Source organism: Desarmillaria tabescens, assembly GCF_030435595.1.
Source record: "Desarmillaria tabescens strain CCBAS 213 chromosome Unknown EV420scaffold_7, whole genome shotgun sequence".
Classification (NCBI taxonomy): domain Eukaryota; kingdom Fungi; phylum Basidiomycota; class Agaricomycetes; order Agaricales; family Physalacriaceae; genus Desarmillaria; species Desarmillaria tabescens.
In genome coordinates, this window is record NW_026848306.1 from 139,314 (window position 1) to 160,177 (window position 20,864).

Consider the following 20,864-nt stretch of genomic DNA (forward strand, 5'->3'; position numbering starts at 1 on the left):
CTTTGAAATGAAAATTCGGCCGTTTTCGGCTATCAATTTCATTTTCTCCTTCCTGCCCTTCATCCCGTACTTTCATCGTCTATCCTTATTCTGTATTATTCCCGTCGATAATCTCTACCGTCGGCTAGCTCACGCTCCAGCAACACGACCATGGGTGGTGAGTGATATGCGCCGATGCATACCGATGTTGCTGAACGAGATTCTGCAGTCACGGTCGTGTTAGGAACGCAATGGGGCGATGAGGGTAAAGGAAAGCTCGTCGACATCCTCGCTGCTGATGCCGACATCTGTGCGAGAAGTGCCGGGGGAAACAATGCTGGGCATACTATCGTCGTCCCTATAGGGCCCGAGAGGGTCCCGACGACCTTTGCCTTCCATTTGTTACCCAGTGGTGAGTCATTCCGGATATACATAAAACACCGGTTTGACGGCAAATCCTTGCAGGTCTGGTCAATCCCAAGTGCATAGGTCTTATTGGCTCCGGCGTAGTCGTTCATGTCCCTTCCTTCTTTGATGAGCTCGATGCCCTCGAATCGCAAGGTAGGCTTTGCTCGTTTCTTATCGCGTTCGTCTTACACTTTTGTGTCTAGGACTCAGCTGCAGCAACCGCCTTCTCGTGTCTGATCGTGCCCATCTAGTTTTTGATTTCCATCAAATCGTCGATGGCCTAAAGGAGGTCGAGCTCGGAAATTCTAGGTGAGCGCTTTCTTGCCTGATCCCTGCCGCGCTCAACGGCACTTCGTTTAGCATCGGCACGACTAAGAAGGGCATAGGTCCGGCCTACTCCGGCAAAGCATCTCGGTCAGGACTTCGAGTACACCATCTGTTTGACCACGAAACGTTTGCTCAGAAGTTCAAGAAACTTGTTGAAGGTCGTTTCAAGCGTTACGGGTATTTTGAATATGATACAGAAGGCGAAATCGAACGGTACAAGGTATGAATACTACCGTTCGTATCGTTGCTGCCGATAACCATCTCTTCGTGTAGGAACTCGCAGCCCGACTGAAGCCCTTCGTCGTCGACAGCGTTGTCTACCTTCACCAGGCCATTGCTTCTGGAAAGAGGGTCCTGGTTGAAGGCGCAAATGCCCTGATGCTTGACCTGGACTATGGAACATACCCATTCGTTACCTCGTCCAACACGACTATCGGGGGTGTATGCACTGGTCTCGGACTTCCTCCCAAGCTGATTGGGCATACCATTGGTGTCATCAAGGCATACACAACCCGCGTAGGCGGTGGACCTTTCCCAACAGAACAGCTCAACGTAAGTTCTTGTTCTTTGGGTCCTTCATGCCGCTAATATGGGATCAGGATGTCGGTGTGCACCTCCAAGAAGTCGGTCGGGAATACGGTGTCACCACAGGCCGTAGGCGTCGTTGCGGGTGGCTTGATCTTGTCGTGATGAAGCACTCGTGCTTGATCAACGGATATGATAGCTTGAACTTGACCAAGCTCGACATCCTCGACGATCTATCCGAGATCAAGGTTGCGGTGAAATATTCCGTCAACGGCAAAGCTCTAGAAGGCTTCCCAGGTATGCATGCGCTGATCGGCGAGTTGTCATCGAGTGCTGACCTTGCTTGCTAACAGCGGACCTGGAGCTCCTCGCCAATGTCGAAGTTGAGTATGTGACACTACCTGGCTGGAAGACGTCCATCACTTCTGCAACAACTTACGAGTCTCTGCCTGAGAACTGCAAGAAGTATATTGAGTTCATTGAGTCTTTTTTGAATGTGCCGATAGAGTGGATTGGTGTGGGTCCCGAAAGAGAGAGTATGATAAAGAAGCCAATGCAATAGATGTACAATGTGTGTATATAGACGGTAAGGTTAAAGAGATATTGCTACATCTCGTAATACATATCCAATCGAGGCTACCGTCGCGAATGAAGAATGAAGGCTGAAGTTATAACTGGAAAGCATCATAATCCACCTGATCAACAACCTCCACCGTGAATAATGAATCTCGACTCTGAAGATATGCGCAACTCTCCTCAATAACTGTCTTCGGATGGAAAATGGACCCTTCAGGATGGCCAAAAATACCATCAACCACCACGCGAAACGACCTCAAAGCGGACATGCGTGGATGTGATAGCAGTCTATCCAATGCTGCCCACGCCATTACATCTGCCCCAATGAGATGATCTCCGCGTTTCTGATACACCGTGTAAATTATAGTTATATGCTGGAGAGACGATATCCGGTCGGGATCCAACGAAAGGCACGAAGCGAGCCAACGTAATGGGGAAACGTGCGTATAATGTTGCAGGCAGATCATGTTCAACACGATCGTTTGAAGATGCAACAGTGAGACGGGATCAGGGAGAGAATGGCCTATATAAGATGATATCAGTATCAGAGGAGCTCTGCCAGGAAAAAGAGATCATACCATACTGGAGGTTACGAAGACGCAAAACGCGAAGCGAGGGGAGCGAAAGCAGCTCTTGAAAATGAGCAGCTGCGTCCCCTTCAGGACACCCTGTGGTAGATAAAGTATGCAATTTTGTCAACGCGCCCAAAGCCCCCTCGGAAATGGCTTCAAGCATCGGATAGTCAACGTCATCTAGCTTGATCTTCAAAGTCTCCATTGCGCAGGACCTCTGAGGGACTGCAAAGACTGCATCGGTGGTCGCAAGGACGTGAACGTTGGACATTTCCAGGTTCGACATCCCGGGAAAACATCGATTCATCAACGTACAAAAAACCGAGACGTCGAGAAACGTTGTGAATGATAGCACCACAGATCTGATGGAGATATTCGATAGCACGTCCGCGACCTTTGGGAGACTGGATACATGCGAATGGCGGAGCTCGATTGTTCCTAGATTGACTAGGGACTTCAAGATCCCCATCGCGTGGCGGTCCTCAAAGAAGGCATTGTCAAAGATGGTGAGGTCTTTGACATAACCTGGGATATGAGGTGATGAGAGGGTCAGCTGACGGAATTTGGCACTGAGAGACCCCCCAGCGAGATCTATGTGCCGGAAAAGATGCGGACGCGTCTGAGAAGAAAATGAACGGCTGACAAGAGAGCAGGACATCAGGGACAAGTAATCATCTTGCAGCTCGTCGATGATTGTATCGATAAGCTCTTGTGGAGCAGAAAATTGGGACATGACTAGGTTTACGTTAGGATTCTAGAGAATATGAAAAGAAGGATGTTTACCTAGATATTTTTACGTGCGATTTCCCTTATGGGACCCGGTCATAGCTTGGAGGCAAGTCGCGATGACCGGATCGGGCCGGCGCGCGACGCGTTGGCCACGTGCGCGCTTTAGACACCGCCCTAATGCAAGCTGTTAGACTCATGCCTCGTCTTCACATCGCCGTAATACAGTTTGCACCAAAGGTCCGTACAATTCCGTACAAGACACAATCTGACACGTAACTTCAGATCGGCCAAGTCGCAGCCAACATCGCGACGGTTAATAAGCTATGTCGCGATATCAAACCCTTCTCTATCGACCTGCTGTGTCTCCCAGAGATGAGCTTCACTGGATACGTATTTCCGAGCGCACTTGCTATCTCTCCTTTTCTGGAACATCCCATGACTGGGCCCACGTCGATGTGGTGCGCGGAAACGGCGCGTAGGCTGGGATGCTATGTTGTCACTGGGTATCCTGAGCTGCTTGCGGAAGACGAATCTCGTCCGCTAGTAGACGACGAAGGTACTGAAAGTGTTGGTGCGAACAGTGCGACGGTTTATGGGCCCAATGGGGTGCATGTCGTGGGGTATCGTAAGACCAACCTCTTTACGACGGACCAAACATGGGCGAAACCTGGTACAGGGTTCACAACATTCCCGCTTACGTTTCCCTATACTCCTCCTGTATCCAAAACACCTCCTGTACCGTCTACCACTCTCACGGTGTCTTTGGGAATATGTATGGACTTGAATCCTCATCCTCCAAATTTATGGGACGAATATGAGATTGCGTCGCATTGCCAATCCACCCAGTCGAATGTTCTTATACTCCTGAACGCCTGGCTCGATACTACCATGTCAGACAACCCGGCATCAGAGGGATATTGAAGTCGACGAAGAGGAGGAGCGTGATGCTATGGAGCCGGACTGGCAAACGGTTCGATTTTGGACGGGGCGACTGCAACCATTATGGGATGCTTCCGCTACCTACCACATCTGATTCAGGTCCGCAGACGACGTGTGTAGTAGTGTGCAACCGAACATGGGTTAGAAAATGGTATAGCCATCCGCTTATATCGAGACCCAGTTTATTCATCTCTCCCTGCGATAGGCCAGCTTTTTGCAGGTTCATCTGCCATCTTTCGGATGAAACCATCTCATCCTGCGAAGCCGCATCTACTTGATATCATGGGATGCAGGGAAGAAGGTGTGAGATTTTGGGACATAGATGTGGGATCACCATGATAGAAGCGTATCTATGCCTTATTATTTAGGGATGGTAAAGGGAGAATATTCACGGAAACTGGATATACAACTTAGGTGGCCTGACGAGGCGTCTTGAATACAAGGAAAGAGAACATGACAGGCATGAGTGCATGTTAGAAGCATTTTGACATGATATTCCGGGGCCGTACGTTCGTTTTTCCTGAAAACACAAAATGAAGATATTGTTGAGGATCATTAATAGGATATTCACCTACCAGAGACACTACGGGTTTCACATGTAAGGAAATTCAGGGATTGAATAATTTATTTCGGCGCCGTGCCAGGGAGTCAGAGGCCAGGCCGCAGAATACCCGGGTCCACCTGATCCACAGCGGAAGTGGCTGTGCATCCTACTTCTTACGACAGCCAACCTTTCATCGTTCAGCTCTTGATACGACCGCGACGGTCAACATTGCTCGTAATTTTGAGCCAAGGTCTCCGAAATAATGTCAACAAGGACGTCTGTTCTGCCATGGAGCCCATAGCGATAGCGATGATAACAGATTTCTTTCACCCAAATGTTGGCGGGGTGGAGAATCATGTCTACATGTTGAGTGCGAATCTGATAAAACGCGGCCACAAAGTTATCGTTATAACACACAGCCATTCACCTGACCGCGTCGGGATTCGCTGGCTACTCCCTTCGCTCAAAGTGTACTATTTACCATTCGTTCCCATTGCATCCTCTGCGACACTGCCCAACTTTTTCACCTTTCTGCCTTACCTCCGGACGATTCTCATTCGGGAACATATCCACCTTATCCATGCCCATGCCAGTCTATCTTCCCTTGGCCACGAAGGAATCCTGCATTCCCATCTATTCGGTGTCAGAACGGTGTTCACTGACCACAGTTTGTTTGGATTCGAAGACGCTGCGAGCATCCTCACGAACAAGCTCCTGGCAGGAACGCTGAGGAATGTCGATGCAGTCATTTGCGTCTCTCACACCGGGAGGGAGAACACCTGTCCTTCGAGGAGAGCTCTTTGACGAGTCGGGTAGAGTCCGGGAGGACGTATATGTTATCCCCAATGCACTGGTACCAGAGAATTTCCAGCCTGGCCCGCCGAAATCAAGCGATACTGTGACCATCGTCGTCCTCTCCCGACTTGCATACCGTAAAGGAATCGACCTCCTCGTCGCCACCGCACCCCGTATCTGCAATGCCTTCCCGAACGTCCGCTTCGTCGTCGGCGGCGACGGTCCCAAGCTCATCGACCTCCTCCAAATGCGCGAAAAACACAATCTCCAAGACCGTATCGAACTCCTCGGACCCATCCGACCAAATGATGTCCGCTCTGTCCTAATGCAGGGTGCTATATTCCTCAACACGTCCCTCACGGAATCTTTTGGGATCGCCATCCTTGAGGCAGCATGTGCAGGACTGTACGTGGTGTCTACACGTGTCGGCGGGGTCCCGGAGATTTTACCAGAGGATATGATCAGCTTTGCGGAGCCTGAGGAAGATGATGTGTTCCGTGCGATATCAGAAGCTATCGAGATTATCTCCGACGGGCTACACGACCCGATTCGCGCCCATGAGCGGGATCAAGACGTTCTACGACTGGGCGCAGGTCGCGGAGCGCACCGAGGTTGTGTATGATACCGTTGTCAAGTCGAGACAGGTGGATCTCTGGGAGAGAATGAAGAGGACGATGGGATTAGGTCCTTTTGCCGGACCGATATACTTGATCATCCTGGTTGTGGACTGCCTGTTTTTCATGTTTCTGGAGTGGTGGATCCCGAGGGATGATATGGATTTCGTTGTAAGGCATTGGGATCATGACCGGTTTGCTCAGTGCGTCGGTCAGGACCAGGGCAATGAGACTCGCTAGTCCTATTTCCTACACTCCAATCTAGTTCAGAGAAATGGGCCCAAGTCGGAGTCAGTACCTTGACGCTATGTATGGCAGCTGCGACAGCTGTTCATGGGTCAAACAGCATAATATGTAACAATCGGCGCAAGAAGCCCCGAGTCTGCTGCGGTCGGGAGGCGTGCAGGTGGTTTCCCATCAATTGCTTCCTACACCCGTATCGTCTGTATTTTCTCAGTGGCGTAACATCTGTTTGCCTACTCTTCCGTATGGTCGATGATCACCGCCCATCATGCTTGCTCAGACACTTGGACGCTATCGCTCGTTGTATCTACTAGTTGGGAGTGGGCCATCGCATTCGCGTGGCATTGCCGAGTCCTATGTATTTTTTTACTTTTTATTTCTGCTATGTTAGTAGACAAAAACGTGGAAGGGAGAATCATGGCCACATTGAACATTGTTTCGCAGGGGGATCTTAACCTAATCAACCTGGACGTGGACCTGAGGTGTGTATTGCGTCTTCAACGATGGTTGTATTTTTGACTGTGAAATCATGTAGGGAGGCGACGATTAATGGGAATTTGGATATATCGGTGAACACTGCGGGACTCACGGAAGAGGACGTTCCCACTACGTGAGTAGCTAGACCGGATCCTTCATTACCCTTGCCATCAGCTTATTTTCTCCTTCGGCAGCTGGGATACTCTTTTTAATTACCGGGTTTCTACAAAATAATGAGAATCGATCGAACTTTTTTTCGGCTGCCCAATATAGTAATTCCCCATCTTGGATTCCACCAAATGCATAAGCACTGCGAATTATACCTTCCTGACGTACAACTGAGCTATATTCCTCCGAATTATCCATCAAAGGCTCTGATATCACCACCCGGGCCTTTGGTTTGTGATCCTCATGAATCCGCTAATCTGGTCTGTCAAATCTCAAATCAGCGGTATTTTCTTCATCACTGCAGGCTCCATTGCATGACTTGATGACACCAAAACATTGTGTCCTGCTTCGGGAATCAATTCTAAACCATTTATTCTATCATTACTGTTGCTCTTGGTGTTGAGTCGCTGTTGAAAGAAAACCGGTGCCTATGAATTACTATATTGGGTAGCCGAAAAAAAGTTCGATCGATTCTCATTATTTTGTAGAAACCCGGTAATCTGTTGTCTTCATACGCATTTCGAGCACGAAAGTCTCTCACGTATTTCGCAAACAATGGTTTATATGTCTTCCAAAGTCTATTTTCTGGCCGCGTGAATGCTAGCTCAGGTTGGTCATCAATGACGACAACTTCTCTTCACTACACCCTGCCCGCTCACCTGAAGAGGCCAAGTCTACCGCTTGCTGCATTGTCCGCGGGATTGTCTGGATTTGAAATTCTACGCTCTCTCCACTCTATGACCGTGTCCACATCTCGCTGATTCCACTACAGCGTCTTATATACTTGGTCTAGAAGCTCCTGGTCCAGAAAGTGATTCCTGTTCCTCCATCATAGATATCATAAGCTAACCTGCATCAGTTACTTAGGTACCATCTTCTCTGACGAGCAGCACAGATCGTCATTCAAAGTGACGAGTGACCAAGATCTCAATGATGTGCCGCCGGTATCGAAGTTTTGTGGTGGGAAAGCTTGATGTGGGTTAAAGAGTGCGATCAATAGTGGAGCTCAGACGTGAGAACTTTGTCTGTCGAGTTGTTGGCCCACTAAAATGAAATCAGCAGGCACCCACCGTCTCCTGCTTATCGCTTCCGGATCTTTATATTATCCGCCTCAGGTACTCGACCTCTTTTTGGCTAGATATTCCCTTGTATCATTGTCCAGAAATCAAGTACCCTACAGTTGTCGCCTTGGTTCAGATAAATGGGTACACTGCGCCGCAACACTCCTCTCCATGTTCTGCTAAGCTTACTCCCGAGAATACTTTACTCTGACGAGATATCACGTTCGTCTTGCGTTTTTCTCCGTCTCTGACGACTACGCGGTGGATCAGGAATCAAATCGCACGACCATCGGCTACGATAATTCTCAGCTCAATTGACGACTTCACTGTAACTAAACCCTTACTCTCACTATCACTGTCGCCATCCTATCAAATTGTCTTGCGTTTCCTCCCTCTCTGACGACGCGGTGACCACGTATGACTGCCGGCTACGACAGCTCTCAGCCCAATCGACTTGGTTATAGCCAAACCCTACTATCACTATCACTGCTGCCGTCCTACAATACCATCTTCCAGGCTCTCACTAGAGAATGCTATTTGATTTACCTGCAGAACTAACGGACCATGTCGTAAAACAGGTACGTGTTCTAATATTATGGTCTGCATACTTATCTCACAACCTGAAACCTCTCTAGTTGAATAACCACAGCGACTTCTTACGTTTGGGTTCATCATGCAAGCAAGCACGTGCCGCGTGCAAACCTAAAATCTTCTCCGATCTAAGGATTCAAATCGGTCGTGAATCCCAGAACGACAGAAACATCTCCCTTCTCAAGAGCCTGTCCCGCGGAGAGACGGATGTAGCGAAATTCGTGCATAACTTGTCGATCTTCACGATCTTCCCTCATCGTTACAACTCTCGCCGTTCCGAGTTGGCGGACGCCTATAACAGGACGGCTTGTACAAAGGCGCGCGCATTGGAGAGGATGCTGAAGCTAATCGTTCGCGTGATCCCGCAGTTTGTTTCCCTGGAGTATATTCAGTGTGTGATTTTCTCGTGTTGGTTGTATGCTGTTAACATCTGATGATCGTATCTCAGTTGTGATTTGGAGCCTTCAGGTGGCTACAAGGCTGCTGATGTCGACACCATCGTCCGGGCTCTGGCGAGTCTACCCTGCCTCACCAGCTTGAGCCTCGATTTCGGACATGGCCCATTCCTTCTGGTTCCCCCATATCTGACCAGATCCTCTTTAAGTCAATTCAAAAACCTCCACTCTGTAGAGATATGGGGAGAAGCCAGTTCCTACGAAACTGTCCTCGGTCCATTGCTCGCGAACAATCCTGGGCTGATCCGTTTAACCATCTTCGGCGGACGGTCCGTACTCGTGACATCGCTCAGTGAAATCGAGGCCCGGTACGATATCCGCGCCGTCCCTGCTATCACTAGTATTTTCGTTGGATGTTCCTTGGACGCTACCATCCCGCGATTCCTGCCCCATCTTCGCCATCTCCGCACCGCAAACGTTGACATCCCAGACGACTTTTGGACGGCACTCACCCATAAGGGAGTTAAACTCGTCACTTTACTCACCAATACCACAACGGACATCCTCATGGCGTATCTCGAGTCTTACTCTGGTCTAGAGGTGCTTTCGTTGTCACCGGTGAACGATCATCACGCGGAGGCGTTCTATCGGCACGTTCTCGTACAACATTCCTACTCATTGAGAAAGCTCTCCATTGAGATTAAGTCGGTGGGGAAATGGTGCGTTGGTCCGCGTGTTCTTGAGGTGTTATCACGGTGCGTGGGGTTGGTCGAGCTGAACGTGCCCATCTATGCGACGCATCAGCCTGGTGTCGTGTACGATCCACGACAAGTTGCTGTGAGTATCTTGGAAATCTTGTCGTGAACTCAATCAACGCTTACGCCAGGTGGACCTCCAACATCTCCTTGCCCTGCTACCAAGTTTACGACACCTTTATTTGCGGGGCCCAAAGCCAACTCACGAATTCACGAGCTTATGTATGCAAAGTGCTATCAGTCACTTTCGCTCGGATAAGCCGTTGGAATTGGACGTTTCGACGGATTTGTGGGTTTATCGAGCTAGAAGGGAACATGATGTCCATGTCCTGAGGTGTGTCGGGATGTGGAAAACGACGTGTTTGCCTTGGAAGCTGTGGTAGATTTTACGATGAATTGTAATGATTTATTACTATTTTATGTGAATATTGTTCCGAGTTCTGGCTCCAGAAAAAAACTATAAGTTGCCGATCAAGCATGAATTAGATAACCGTTATTTATTTAAATAATTTTTGAGATAAGATAACAAAAATTCTTACTCTCACGTTAACGTCCAACCTCGCTATACTCAAGGTGGACAGCGCATCAATTTGCCCCTTCTGTCGTTGTTCTAATCCTATCTCAGGATACCATCGGAAGACAGGTCGTCAGATACTGAATCTATTCGGCGTATAACTCAATGCCTCATCATCACGCTCTCTAATCGGAGGAATATATATCTAACATCGTCATTCAAGTTATATCTCCCAAATGGGCCCCAAATATCAAGCTGAGAGCTGTGAAAAGCCCACAGATATTTTGAGCATTCGTGTATGTCGTCTTCAATCCTGCTTACAACTTGGACTTTTCTGATCTGTCACCATGTGTGCAGGGCTCTTCTACGGCTACCTCTGGCTATGGTACCGGTGCTATTCCTAAAGAAATCATTGATTCTATCATCGACCTTCTTGGGGCAGAAGAAGGTTCTAAAATACTCTAAGCATGCTCCCTTGTCTCCCGCGCCTTCTACCCGCGCACTCGGGTTCATCTCTTCAAAAAAATTTCGCTTTTATCTCCCTTCAGAAGTAAAAGCCTGAACGTCCCGGAGGGCGGTTTCTCTCTGTCCTCATGTCTGCACCGCATCTTGGCCCCTGCGTCAAAACAGTTGTTGTCTCAACATTGACATTTACCTCTCCGTCGGGACAGCAGATCCTATCATCGCTCACCCGTCTCGAGACCATCAAAATATTAAGAATTCCAAACACCACATGGAAGGACCTCCAAATCAATGTTCGCAGCAATATCCCTGCAAAAAGCATGTTCCTTTCTAATGTCGAGTTCGACGACCCCGAGCAGCTGTACTCACTCTTAAAACACTTTCCGCTGGTGAAGGACCTCACTATGCAAGCCGTCTCTTTCCAAAATCATGAGTCATCGAATTCACCAAACGATCTTAACCTTGAGAAACTCACACTAGGAGGAAGACCGGCGCCTCACTTTCTCTCCTCTTTCTGCAGTATCGATGCCCTTCGAGCGTTCCCCACTCTTCGAGAACTGCGAGTCCCTGGTCGCTGGCTCGAGGACTACTCCTATATATTGTACACCTTGCGTGCCTGTACATCCCTACGAATCTTGCATGTCACGTCACCCCAAAATAGTAAGCCTTCTGTCCTTTCTTTTATGTTGTTCTTCTCATTCCATGCTCGCAGTGATCACGTGGAAAGTTATACCACCTCTGGGACTGAACTACATAGAGGAGCTGCGATTCGGCACTGGTTTCAGAGCGTCGTCTAGGCGGTCAGGCGTGCGAGCTTTGCAATGGTGGATTGATTCCTTTACATATGTGGAGGGCGTCGCACCTCTCCAGAAGGTCGTTTTAGAGATCCACGGGAACATCCTTCTTGGGAGCGATAAAGAGGACCTATGGTCCGAGCTAGACCGTGCAGTGACCCGTCCTCAATTTTCTTCATTGCAGACGTTCACGATCATCTTTCACCGCCTGGGGGGTCATTCCTGCGGAGCGAAGGATCTTATCTGGGCAAAATTTATTGAATTGCGAAACCGGGAAGTCTTGAAGGTCATGGAGTGTCAGCTGCAGCTGGCCATACAGAATCTCCCTGAATACAACCATTGGGAGATTTGAATGGGAGGGCTCGGCATGAAATTTTTGCATGTAGGTGAGTAGAAAGTCAGTAATACTTAGAAGCCTAGAGAAAATTCTGTAGCTGAATCAGTTCTGAGTTCAGGGCGCGGTGCAAGAGGTGGCCAGCATCGCTTGAGTCTCTTTAGGTAACCTGCCGGCTCAGGCCACGGCATTCTCCGCGTCCATGTTTATCACTTTCGAATTTACCAACTCAATGCTCATTGTTCGAAGTCGCCGAGGTGAGCATTTGAAAAGACGACATCGAGACTCGACACGGCTCGCTACTAATGATCTGCTGGAAGAAGAATCTTGATGACTCCTAATCTCCGTCTGTTCTGCAATTGCTCCACACTTTGCGGCGACTGATAGGACGACTGACAGGAATTTCGGCCTGACATTCTCAACTAACCAATCTTTCCTAACGACGCCGTCTCAGGACACGATGTGGCTTTTATCATTAAGTATTATAAAGGACTATTTCTTCAAACTTGTGATCATTATCCGCCACGTCATGAGCTAGGGCCCAGAAATGAACCGGAACGTATTCCAGGCAGGACTTCTCGTGAGCACTGGTCGTCATTTTCCTGTCGCGGGGACCTCCGACTATCGGGTGTACACGTTGACAGGAAACGACGGTAGAGGTAGGCACGGCTCACCGAGTTGGACGTACCCGATTGCCCGAGGATACGGTGCTACAGCCGTCACGACATCCTCTGTACTCCCGTAGGAATTTGTTTATTTCCTTTATCAAGTGTTATAATGCTCTATAACTCTATGTTGCCCTTGTGCGGCTCGCCGTTCGTCTGCTTGGTTTCGTCTTTAAACTTATCTGGTGACAATACTTCGAGAAATGTTTTTTTCGAAGACCATAAACTACGGACCGGTTTAGAGCTTATGCCACGATCTCATACTTTCTGCGTTCAACCTGCTTACGTGGCTCCAGCTTAAGCATCCACCTTTCCCGTACGATATTTGTATCCAGGAACGTAACCGGTTGCCGTGCACCATCTTTTCTCTTTCAACGACGATATCAGAACTCCTCGAACTTCCTGCTGACGTGGTCGTAGAACTTAGAAGATGACTACAACTCAATCAGTAACCTCTCCATCCACAAAATCTGGTGCCATGTGTACGTGAGAAGACGGGAGAAGGTCGCGTTCACTGGTAGCGCGCATCGCTGCCTATGGCTTCGTATAAAAACTCCAGGTTATTGACATGAACATCCAACAGACGGTCAGTCCTAGTCATGGCTCGCAACATGCTCTTCCGACTCTTAGCTCTCTTTTCGTCCTTGATCGCCATTTCCGGAGTGGTCACTCCCCGCGCGACTTGTAGCAATGGAAAAACCGTGTCTTCTGCTCAGGTTCGGAAACATGGCTTTAGAACTGCCTCATGTGCTGACCTTCGTCGACAGTGTTGCATCTGGTTCGATGTCCTTGAGGATATACAAGCGCACCTGTATGCTATAGCCTCCTACTATCACAGCTGCTTTTCACACTGTACTAACCTATACGAGGTATAACGGCGGTGTCTGCGGTGCGCCATTTTCTCCCAAATTCGCCAAAGCATCATACTCACGAGCATGACGGCCTTCAGATGAAGTAGCGTCCGATGCTATACGTGTAAGTCCCCCCAGTTTATCCGAAGAATGTGGGTACTAAATGCATTCCATTCTAGTTACCTTTCCATGACGCAATTGGCTACTCCTCTTCTCTAATTGAACAAGGACTGTTTGGGTACGCGATTCTCTATCCCTGACGTACATGTACTTGATGTCGTTCTAGTGGCGGTGGCGCAGGTATTCAAAATTCGTCTCGAGAGTAGTACATCCGACCTCACCCTGGAGTTAGATGGTTCGATGATGTATTTTGCCGCTTCGGAACTGAACTATCCTCGTAATGCTGGTTTACGGACCATCGCCACCGTAGAACGGCCTTACGCTGAATTGTACAATGTTTCGTTTGGAGACATGTCAGCCCTAAGTACCTTTGCTGAGGTGACAACGCTCTTACTGATGAAAATTACTGCAGGATCCAATTTGCCGGCGCTGTGGCTCTGCGCAATTGTCCAGGAGGTCCACGTTTACAATTCTTGGCGGGCCGTCCCCCAGCCACAGTTGCGGCACCGAATAACGGTCTACTTCCAGGAGCGGAAGAAACCGTCGATGTGCTACTTGCTAGAATGGCGGATGCGGGACTCAGTCCTTCTGATTTGATTGACCTTCTTGCCTCACACAGCGTGGCATTTCAAGAGAAAGTGGATCCAGTGAGTGCGATCAATATTAATACAATATGGTGGGGGAAAAGTGCTTTAACCCATAATGATTCAGAGTATTCCCTTCACTCCTTTCGACTCTACGCCTACGATTCTAGACGCGCAGTTCTTTGTTGAAGTACGTCGTTCCCGCAACACTATGGCTGATTTCATTCAATTCATCAGACCTTGTTGAATGGTACTGACTGGCCCGGAGATGGTGAACACGTCGGAGAAGCCAAATCACCTCTTGATGGGGAGTTTCGCCTGCTTGCAGATCACCGACTTGCTAGGTCCGATGATTTTAGCCCTTCCAATAGAAATCACTGATAGTGCTCTTGAAGAGATCCAAGGACCGCATGCCATTGGCAATGGTTAATCAGTACGTCTTGTGCTTTACATAGATCAAGCCCACCTACTCATGCTCTTCACGGCAGGTCACCCAGAATCTATCGCACCCCGGTTCTAAGCTCGTGAATTCGTGAGTTGGCTTTGGGCCCCGCAAATAAAGGTGTCGTAAACTTGGTAGCAGGGCGAGGAGATGTTGGAGGTCCACCTGGCGTAAGCGTTGATTGACTTCACGACAAGATTTCCAAGATACTCACAGCAACTTGTCGTGGATCGTACACTACACCAGGTTGATGCGTCACATAGATGGGCACATTCAGCTCGACCAACCCCATGCATCGTGATAACACCTCAAGAACACGCGGACCAACGCACCATTTCCCCACCGACTTAATCTCAATGGAGAGCTTTCTCAATGAGTAGGAATGTTGTACGAGAACGTGCCGATAGAACGCCTCCGCGTGATGATCGTTCACCGGTGACAACGAAAGCACCTCTAGACCAGAGTAAGACTCGAGATACGCCATAAGGGCGTCCGTTGTGGTATTAGTGAGTAAAGTGACAAGTTTAACTCCCCTATGGGTGAGGGCCGTCCAAAAGTCATCTGGGATGTCAACGTTTGCGGTGCGGAGATGGCGAAGATGGGGCAGGAATCGCGGGATGGTAGCGTCCAAGGAACATCCAACGAAAATACTAGTGATAGCAGGGACGGCGCGGATATTGTACCGGGCCTCGATTTCACTGAGTGATGTCACGAGTACGGACCGTCCACCAAAGATGGTTAAACGGGTCAGCCCAGGATTGTTCGCGAGCAATGGACCGAGGACAGTTTCGTAGGAACTGGCTTCTCCCCATATCTCTACAGAGTGGAGGTTTTTGAATTGACTTAAAGAGGATCTGGTTAGATATGGGGGGACCAGAAGGAATGGGCCATGTCCGAAATCGAGGCTCAAGCTGGTGAGGCAGGGTAGACTCGCCAGAGCCCGGACGATGGTGTCGACATCAACAGCTTTGTAACCACCTGAAGGCTCCAAATCACAACTGAGATGCGATCATCAGATGTTAACAGCATACAACCAACACAAGAAAATCACACACTGAATATACTCCAGGGAAACAAACTGCGGGATCACGCGAACGATTAGCTTCAGCATCCTCTCCAATGCGCGCGCCTTCGTACGAGCTGTCCTGTTATAGGCATCTGCCAACTCGGAACGGCGAGAGTTGTAACGATGAGGGAAGATCGTGAAGATCGACAAGTTATGTACGAATTTCGCTACGTCTGTCTCTCCGCGGGACAGGCTCTTGAGAAGAGAGATGTTTCTGTCGTTCTGGGATTCACGACCGATTTGGATCCTTAGATCGGAGAAGATTTTAGGCTTGCACGCGGCACGTGCTTGTTTGCACGATGAACCCAAACGTAAGAGGTCGCTGTGGTTATTCAACTAGAGAGGTTTCAGGTTGTAAGATAAGTATGCAGACTATAAAATTAGAACACGTACCTGTTTTACGACATGGTCCGTTAGTTCTGCGGGTAAATCAAATAGCATTCTCCGGTGAGAGCCTGGATGATAGTACTGTAGGACGGCGGCAGTAATAGTGATAGTAGGGTTTGGTTATAACCAAGTCGATTGGGATGAGAGCTGTCGTAGCCGGCAGTCATACGCGGTCACTGCGTCGTCAGAGAGGGAGGAAACGCAAGACAATTTGGTAGGATGGCGACAGCGATAGTGAGAGTAAGGGTTTAGTTACAGCGAAGTCGTCAATTGAGCTGAGAATTATCATAGCCGACGGTCGTGCGATTTGATTCCTGATCCACCGCGTAGCCGTCAGAGACAGAGAAAAACGCAAGACGAGCGTGATATCTCGTCAGAGTGAAGTATTTCTCGGGAGTAAGCTTAGCAGAACATGGAGAGGAGTGTTGCGGCGCAGTGTACCCATTTATCTGAACCAAGGCGACAACTGTAGGGTACTTGATTTCTGGACAATGATACAAGGGAATATCTAGCCAAAAAGAGGTCGAGTACCTGAGGCGGATAATATAAAGATCCGGAAGCGATAAGCAGGAGACGGTGGGTGCCTGCTGATTTCATTTTAGTGGGCCAACAACTCGACAGACAAAGTTCTCACGTCTGAGCTCCACTATTGATCGCACTCTTTAACCCACATCAAGCTTTCCCACCACAAAACTTCGATACCGGCGGCACATCATTGAGATCTTGGTCACTCGTCACTTTGAATGACGATCTGTGCTGCTCGTCAGAGAAGATGGTACCTAAGTAACTGATGCAGGTTAGCTTATGATATCTATGATGGAGGAACAGGAATCACTTTCTGGACCAGGAGCTTCTAGACCAAGTATATAAGACGCTGTAGTGGAATCAGCGAGATGTGGACACGGTCATAGAGTGGAGAGAGCGTAGAATTTCAAATCCAGACAATCCCGCGGACAATGCAGCAAGCGGTAGACTTGGCCTCTTCAGGTGAGCGGGCAGGGTGTAGTGAAGAGAAGTTGTCGTCATTGATGACCAACCTGAGCTAGCATTCACGCGGCCAGAAAATAGACTTTGGAAGACATATAAACCATTGTTTGCGAAATACGTGAGAGACTTTCGTGCTCGAAATGCGTATGAAGACAACAGATTACCGGGTTTCTACAAAATAATGAGAATCGATCGAACTTTTTTTCGGCTACCCAATATAGTAATTCATAGGCACCGGTTTTCTTTCAACAGCGACTCAACACCAAGAGCAACAGTAATGATAGAATAAATGGTTTAGAATTGATTCCCGAAGCAGGACACAATGTTTTGGTGTCATCAAGTCATGCAATGGAGCCTGCAGTGATGAAGAAAATACCGCTGATTTGAGATTTGACAGACCAGATTAGCGGATTCATGAGGATCACAAACCAAAGGCCCGGGTGGTGATATCAGAGCCTTTGATGGATAATTCGGAGGAATATAGCTCAGTTGTACGTCAGGAAGGTATAATTCGCAGTGCTTATGCATTTGGTGGAATCCAAGATGGGGAATTACTATATTGGGCAGCCGAAAAAAAGTTCGATCGATTCTCATTATTTTGTAGAAACCCGGTAATTTTTGAGATAAGATAACGAAAATTCTTAGCCTAAGAATATAATAACGAGTAGTGCAGGTGGTTAACAATTTCATTTGTTAGGCAAAATAATCACTTAAGTTCACTTGCACTTTTGCTTAACTTTCACTTGAGGTCGCTTATCTGTTGTTTTAGATGTAGATCAAATTCTATCACTTATCAGCTTATCAGAGCGTTCGGAAAGGATATTGTGCTTGTAGTATCGTACTACGACCAAATGTAATCAAGTCTAAGCAATTTGGTGTGAAAGCGGAACCAAATTAGGCGAGAACGCGTGTCTCGAGAACTTTGGTCACGTAAACGGGGTCAACTGTCTGTCTCTCTCTTTCTCCAACGACGCCCTTGGATCCCTTCCTTGATTCTCCACCTGGCACACGAACTCAGATTGACCGACTTGCGACCGGTAGAAGACTTACCTGCAATCCTTGATCATGACTTGTACTCTCCAAGCTCCGCTTCTTCTGGATCACACTTGGACTAGCTAACATGTCCCGCTCTCATGTAGCACATTTGTATCCTTTGTTCCTTTGTTCCTTTGTTCATTTGTTCAACGACTCTGCAATGTGATCAAGTTGCCTACCTTTTTTCCTTACCATAACATGTGTGAATTTAAGTTCTGCCATGGCCATTCAAGTAGGACGTTAGCGGATTTACATGTTCTATGACTTCATGGTGCGTCACTTATTATTCTATTGCTACTATTACAATACTGTGTCCTTCAGAATTTCATTTTACGGAGACAAAATTGCTTGACTTCACGTGATGCTAGATGCACCGCCGAACGGCGCGACAACTTACTCAACTTACCTGCCTAGAGTCCGAACATTGTACGCATCTAAGACTTGCATGCACGCCTCTGAGACATGTTTGATGCCTTGAGGAGACTGCTTGGGCTATAGCCGACACCTGAATTCGCTCAACAGCGTCAACCGTATCCGCTACACATTCCGCCGCATCCTACAAGTATCCAAAAACATCTCATGCTACGTCATCGCACCGTCGAGTCTGCCCAATGACATACATACAACACAGGCCCATCATCTGCATGTAGGTTTTACGACCGTACTCATATAACAGGTGCAGTGGGAATCCCCAGAGTGTTGAACGCTGCATTATTTAATGGTAAGTTGTGGTGGACATGGATCTAATATGTAAAAACTGCAATACACTCCTGATTAACATCGTCATGCAGCTTTCATGTTTTTGGACAAGTATTTCTGGAGAATTCACTGCTGCGTCGAAGGCTGCATACGGTTAACTAACATGCTGAGTAGGTTTGGGGTAATCAGACTTACGCTCTTCTCTCCTTGGCTGGGCAGACCCTCCAATATATATAGTAGGCCCATCAGATCCTTCAATGGTTACGTTTGGAGGTTCGTAGCCTATGTTCATCACTTCCACCATAAAAGGTGTAGCATGGGTTGGTTCATAGGCAGCCAGGCCGAGGCCGAGGCCCGGGTCTCTGATCGCCGGGGAGGTAGGACCACCAATACAAATCTCTCGTTCAGGCCAAGCATCGACGAAAGATTGAAACTCGTCGTCTATTTCAAAGTATGAAGCCCGGTGAAACTTTCCCGGAGAATGCTCTTCGATTACGACGGCTCTTAAAGTCTTATTGGCCAAGTCTAGGCCAAGGGAGGGTATACTGCTGGTATATTGCTCTGTTTTTCCCACAGATACTGCATAGACACGCGAATGGCTTGTGAAAGGCTGTTCTGCCATCTCATGATTTTTAGGGAGTCGAGGATGGAGGACCGAATTCCGGAGTGCTTCATCGAGATTCTGACACATCGTATTCCAACTGCCAGACCTACTTTCATCATCCACAATTTCCCAGACCTTCAGATCTACGTCCTTCATAAGAAGCCGTCCGAGACCATCTTCTGATGCCAAGATGGCCTTGGATATGAGGTCTCGACGATATCGTGTCGGTCTAAAAGCGATCGCTTTCGCTGCAAACAAGAGATACCCTTCGTCGTCCATCTTCCCTGTAGGTAACCCATTGAGCCACCAGTTATAATTCGAATGCTCGATAACTTCGGCCACGTCCCGTAAACCATCCTCTGTTGGGATACGCGGAATTGCATCGACGCTCGTCTGCGGAAGCTGTGGAAACGAAGAGAGCTGTCTGCATGGCGGGAGACGTAGCGACGCTCCGAGCCAGTTGGCTCTTCCACCTTTACAGAGGATCTCTTGAGACAACGCAATTGTGGCTTTAAGACGATCATTCTTCTTGAATTGACGCACATTGAGGCTGACGCCAAAAAGTCCCATAATACTGAAGACCATGTCCACTGGACGAGAAGATGTACGCATAAGCGTACTTCGCCATATCGCCTGCGCCCTGGCATCCGAGTCGTGCTCCTTCCAGTGGTCTCCAAATCCCGAACAAATACCTATGTCAGCCAACAGACAAAGGGTTGAGTATTTGTTAGGGATTTGGGCTCCAAATCCCTTATGTAAATCCCAGAACAAAGACGGTTGGTATTTTTGTACGCCAAAACCTTCCTTCCAAATACGGATCCAAATACGCACCGTTTTTTAAGCGGGATTTGCCCCCGAAATCCTCTTAGGTAAATTTTATTCAAAAAACGGTCAGGTTTTCTTTCAGTATTTTCTCAGGTGGATTTGCGACTAAAATACGGTGCAAAAAACACAAAGGTATTTGACCCCCTCAAAATACCGGCTTACCACAGCAGTGTATAGGATACTCGGTCATTATGCTGTCCTGAACAACCCGTGGGAAATTCTATTTGGGATATCAATTCATCACGGAATTTGCCGGACTGGCTACCTGAGCATACCGTGGGAATAATTCTATTCGTTGACGGCCATTGCCGGTCTGTCTACCTGACGATGTTTTCTATTCGTTCCCCATTGTCGCTGTCGTGTTCTGTTGCCGGTTGGTTATCTCTTTCTTTTCCCCTCCTTTCATTCTGTGACTGTTGGTTGGTGGACGACATTGAAGAAGCATGATAGGGCTGTCAAGTCTGCCCCTTCCTCATCTCTTTCGTGATTGCGGGGTTGCGTGCACTTCCCAGCAAGTAACATTTCATATACACAAATGCGCTCGATGGATTCAGAATTATACACGTCATTAGGATGGATTTAATGAGGTGTCGGTGAGTAGTATTATACTTGCTGAGACTCTTCACTTTAAGGACCAAAACTACCGAGTATATGTCCTGCTTGACGCCCTGTCTCGTCTTGTTCTCGTCTTGTCTACCCTTGTTGTCCGCCTCTCGGTGCTCTTCAAGACCCTTCTGAGCTCTGATTTTCCCATCGCTATGAAGACCGAGTTGTGTGTAACCTTTCGGGATGTAAAG

The 20,864-nt window shown here is 48.2% G+C and overlaps 9 protein-coding genes across 9 annotated transcripts; 6 read left to right on the top strand and 3 right to left on the bottom strand.

Annotated features, from left to right (window-relative positions):
* Window positions 1-39: 39 nt before the first annotated feature.
* On the top strand, window positions 40-1,880 carry EV420DRAFT_1303222 (AMPSase 1). The gene is made up of 8 exons (XM_060468430.1): window positions 40-157; window positions 209-391; window positions 445-540; window positions 591-696; window positions 748-934; window positions 988-1,266; window positions 1,314-1,536; window positions 1,593-1,880. The coding sequence occupies exons 1-8, from the start codon at window positions 151-153 to the stop codon at window positions 1,799-1,801; spliced, it is 1,290 nt and encodes a 429-aa protein (XP_060334787.1). The 5' UTR covers window positions 40-150; the 3' UTR covers window positions 1,802-1,880.
* Window positions 1,881-3,248, bottom strand: EV420DRAFT_1518400 (uncharacterized protein). The gene is made up of 3 exons (XM_060472059.1): window positions 3,171-3,248; window positions 2,394-3,122; window positions 1,881-2,338 (listed from the first exon to the last, which is right to left on the bottom strand). The coding sequence occupies exons 2-3, from the start codon at window positions 3,118-3,120 to the stop codon at window positions 1,908-1,910; spliced, it is 1,158 nt and encodes a 385-aa protein (XP_060334788.1). The 5' UTR covers window positions 3,121-3,122; window positions 3,171-3,248; the 3' UTR covers window positions 1,881-1,907.
* On the top strand, window positions 3,249-4,714 carry EV420DRAFT_1518405 (carbon-nitrogen hydrolase). The gene is made up of 6 exons (XM_060472060.1): window positions 3,249-3,353; window positions 3,399-3,574; window positions 3,596-4,006; window positions 4,029-4,086; window positions 4,163-4,235; window positions 4,261-4,714. Exons 1-6 carry the CDS (start codon window positions 3,294-3,296, stop codon window positions 4,392-4,394), a joined length of 912 nt encoding a protein of 303 aa, XP_060334789.1. The 5' UTR covers window positions 3,249-3,293; the 3' UTR covers window positions 4,395-4,714.
* A 173-nt stretch (window positions 4,715-4,887) lies between these two features.
* EV420DRAFT_1627612 (transferase) lies at window positions 4,888-6,865 on the top strand (the record flags this gene model as incomplete). Its single annotated transcript, XM_060476042.1, is given in 4 exon segments — window positions 4,888-5,352; window positions 5,396-5,968; window positions 5,988-6,211; window positions 6,787-6,865. 4 exon segments carry the CDS (start codon window positions 4,888-4,890, stop codon window positions 6,863-6,865), a joined length of 1,341 nt encoding a protein of 446 aa, XP_060334790.1.
* Window positions 6,866-8,487: 1,622 nt separating this feature from the next.
* EV420DRAFT_1638416 (uncharacterized protein) lies at window positions 8,488-9,807 on the top strand (the record flags this gene model as incomplete). The annotated part of the gene is made up of 3 exons (XM_060476825.1): window positions 8,488-8,535; window positions 8,593-8,939; window positions 8,997-9,807. The coding sequence occupies 3 exons, from the start codon at window positions 8,488-8,490 to the stop codon at window positions 9,805-9,807; spliced, it is 1,206 nt and encodes a 401-aa protein (XP_060334791.1).
* Window positions 9,808-10,941: 1,134 nt separating this feature from the next.
* Window positions 10,942-11,827, top strand: EV420DRAFT_1518426 (uncharacterized protein). Its single transcript, XM_060472061.1, has 2 exons — window positions 10,942-11,334; window positions 11,387-11,827. Exons 1-2 carry the CDS (start codon window positions 10,995-10,997, stop codon window positions 11,818-11,820), a joined length of 774 nt encoding a protein of 257 aa, XP_060334792.1. The 5' UTR covers window positions 10,942-10,994; the 3' UTR covers window positions 11,821-11,827.
* A 1,239-nt stretch (window positions 11,828-13,066) lies between these two features.
* On the top strand, window positions 13,067-14,597 carry EV420DRAFT_1728142 (manganese peroxidase-like protein; the record flags this gene model as incomplete). The annotated part of the gene is made up of 12 exons (XM_060479868.1): window positions 13,067-13,183; window positions 13,235-13,278; window positions 13,337-13,356; window positions 13,417-13,442; window positions 13,498-13,556; window positions 13,605-13,618; window positions 13,671-13,791; window positions 13,851-14,085; window positions 14,150-14,212; window positions 14,260-14,366; window positions 14,418-14,455; window positions 14,511-14,597. The coding sequence occupies 12 exons, from the start codon at window positions 13,067-13,069 to the stop codon at window positions 14,540-14,542; spliced, it is 876 nt and encodes a 291-aa protein (XP_060334793.1). The 3' UTR covers window positions 14,543-14,597.
* A 54-nt stretch (window positions 14,598-14,651) lies between these two features.
* On the bottom strand, window positions 14,652-15,971 carry EV420DRAFT_1638420 (uncharacterized protein; the record flags this gene model as incomplete). Its single annotated transcript, XM_060476826.1, has 3 exons — window positions 14,652-15,462; window positions 15,520-15,866; window positions 15,924-15,971. 3 exons carry the CDS (start codon window positions 15,969-15,971, stop codon window positions 14,652-14,654), a joined length of 1,206 nt encoding a protein of 401 aa, XP_060334794.1.
* Window positions 15,972-18,572: 2,601 nt separating this feature from the next.
* Window positions 18,573-19,906, bottom strand: EV420DRAFT_1090650 (uncharacterized protein). Its single transcript, XM_060465785.1, has one exon. It carries the CDS (start codon window positions 19,852-19,854, stop codon window positions 18,793-18,795), a length of 1,062 nt encoding a protein of 353 aa, XP_060334795.1. The 5' UTR covers window positions 19,855-19,906; the 3' UTR covers window positions 18,573-18,792.
* Window positions 19,907-20,864: the final 958 nt, after the last annotated feature.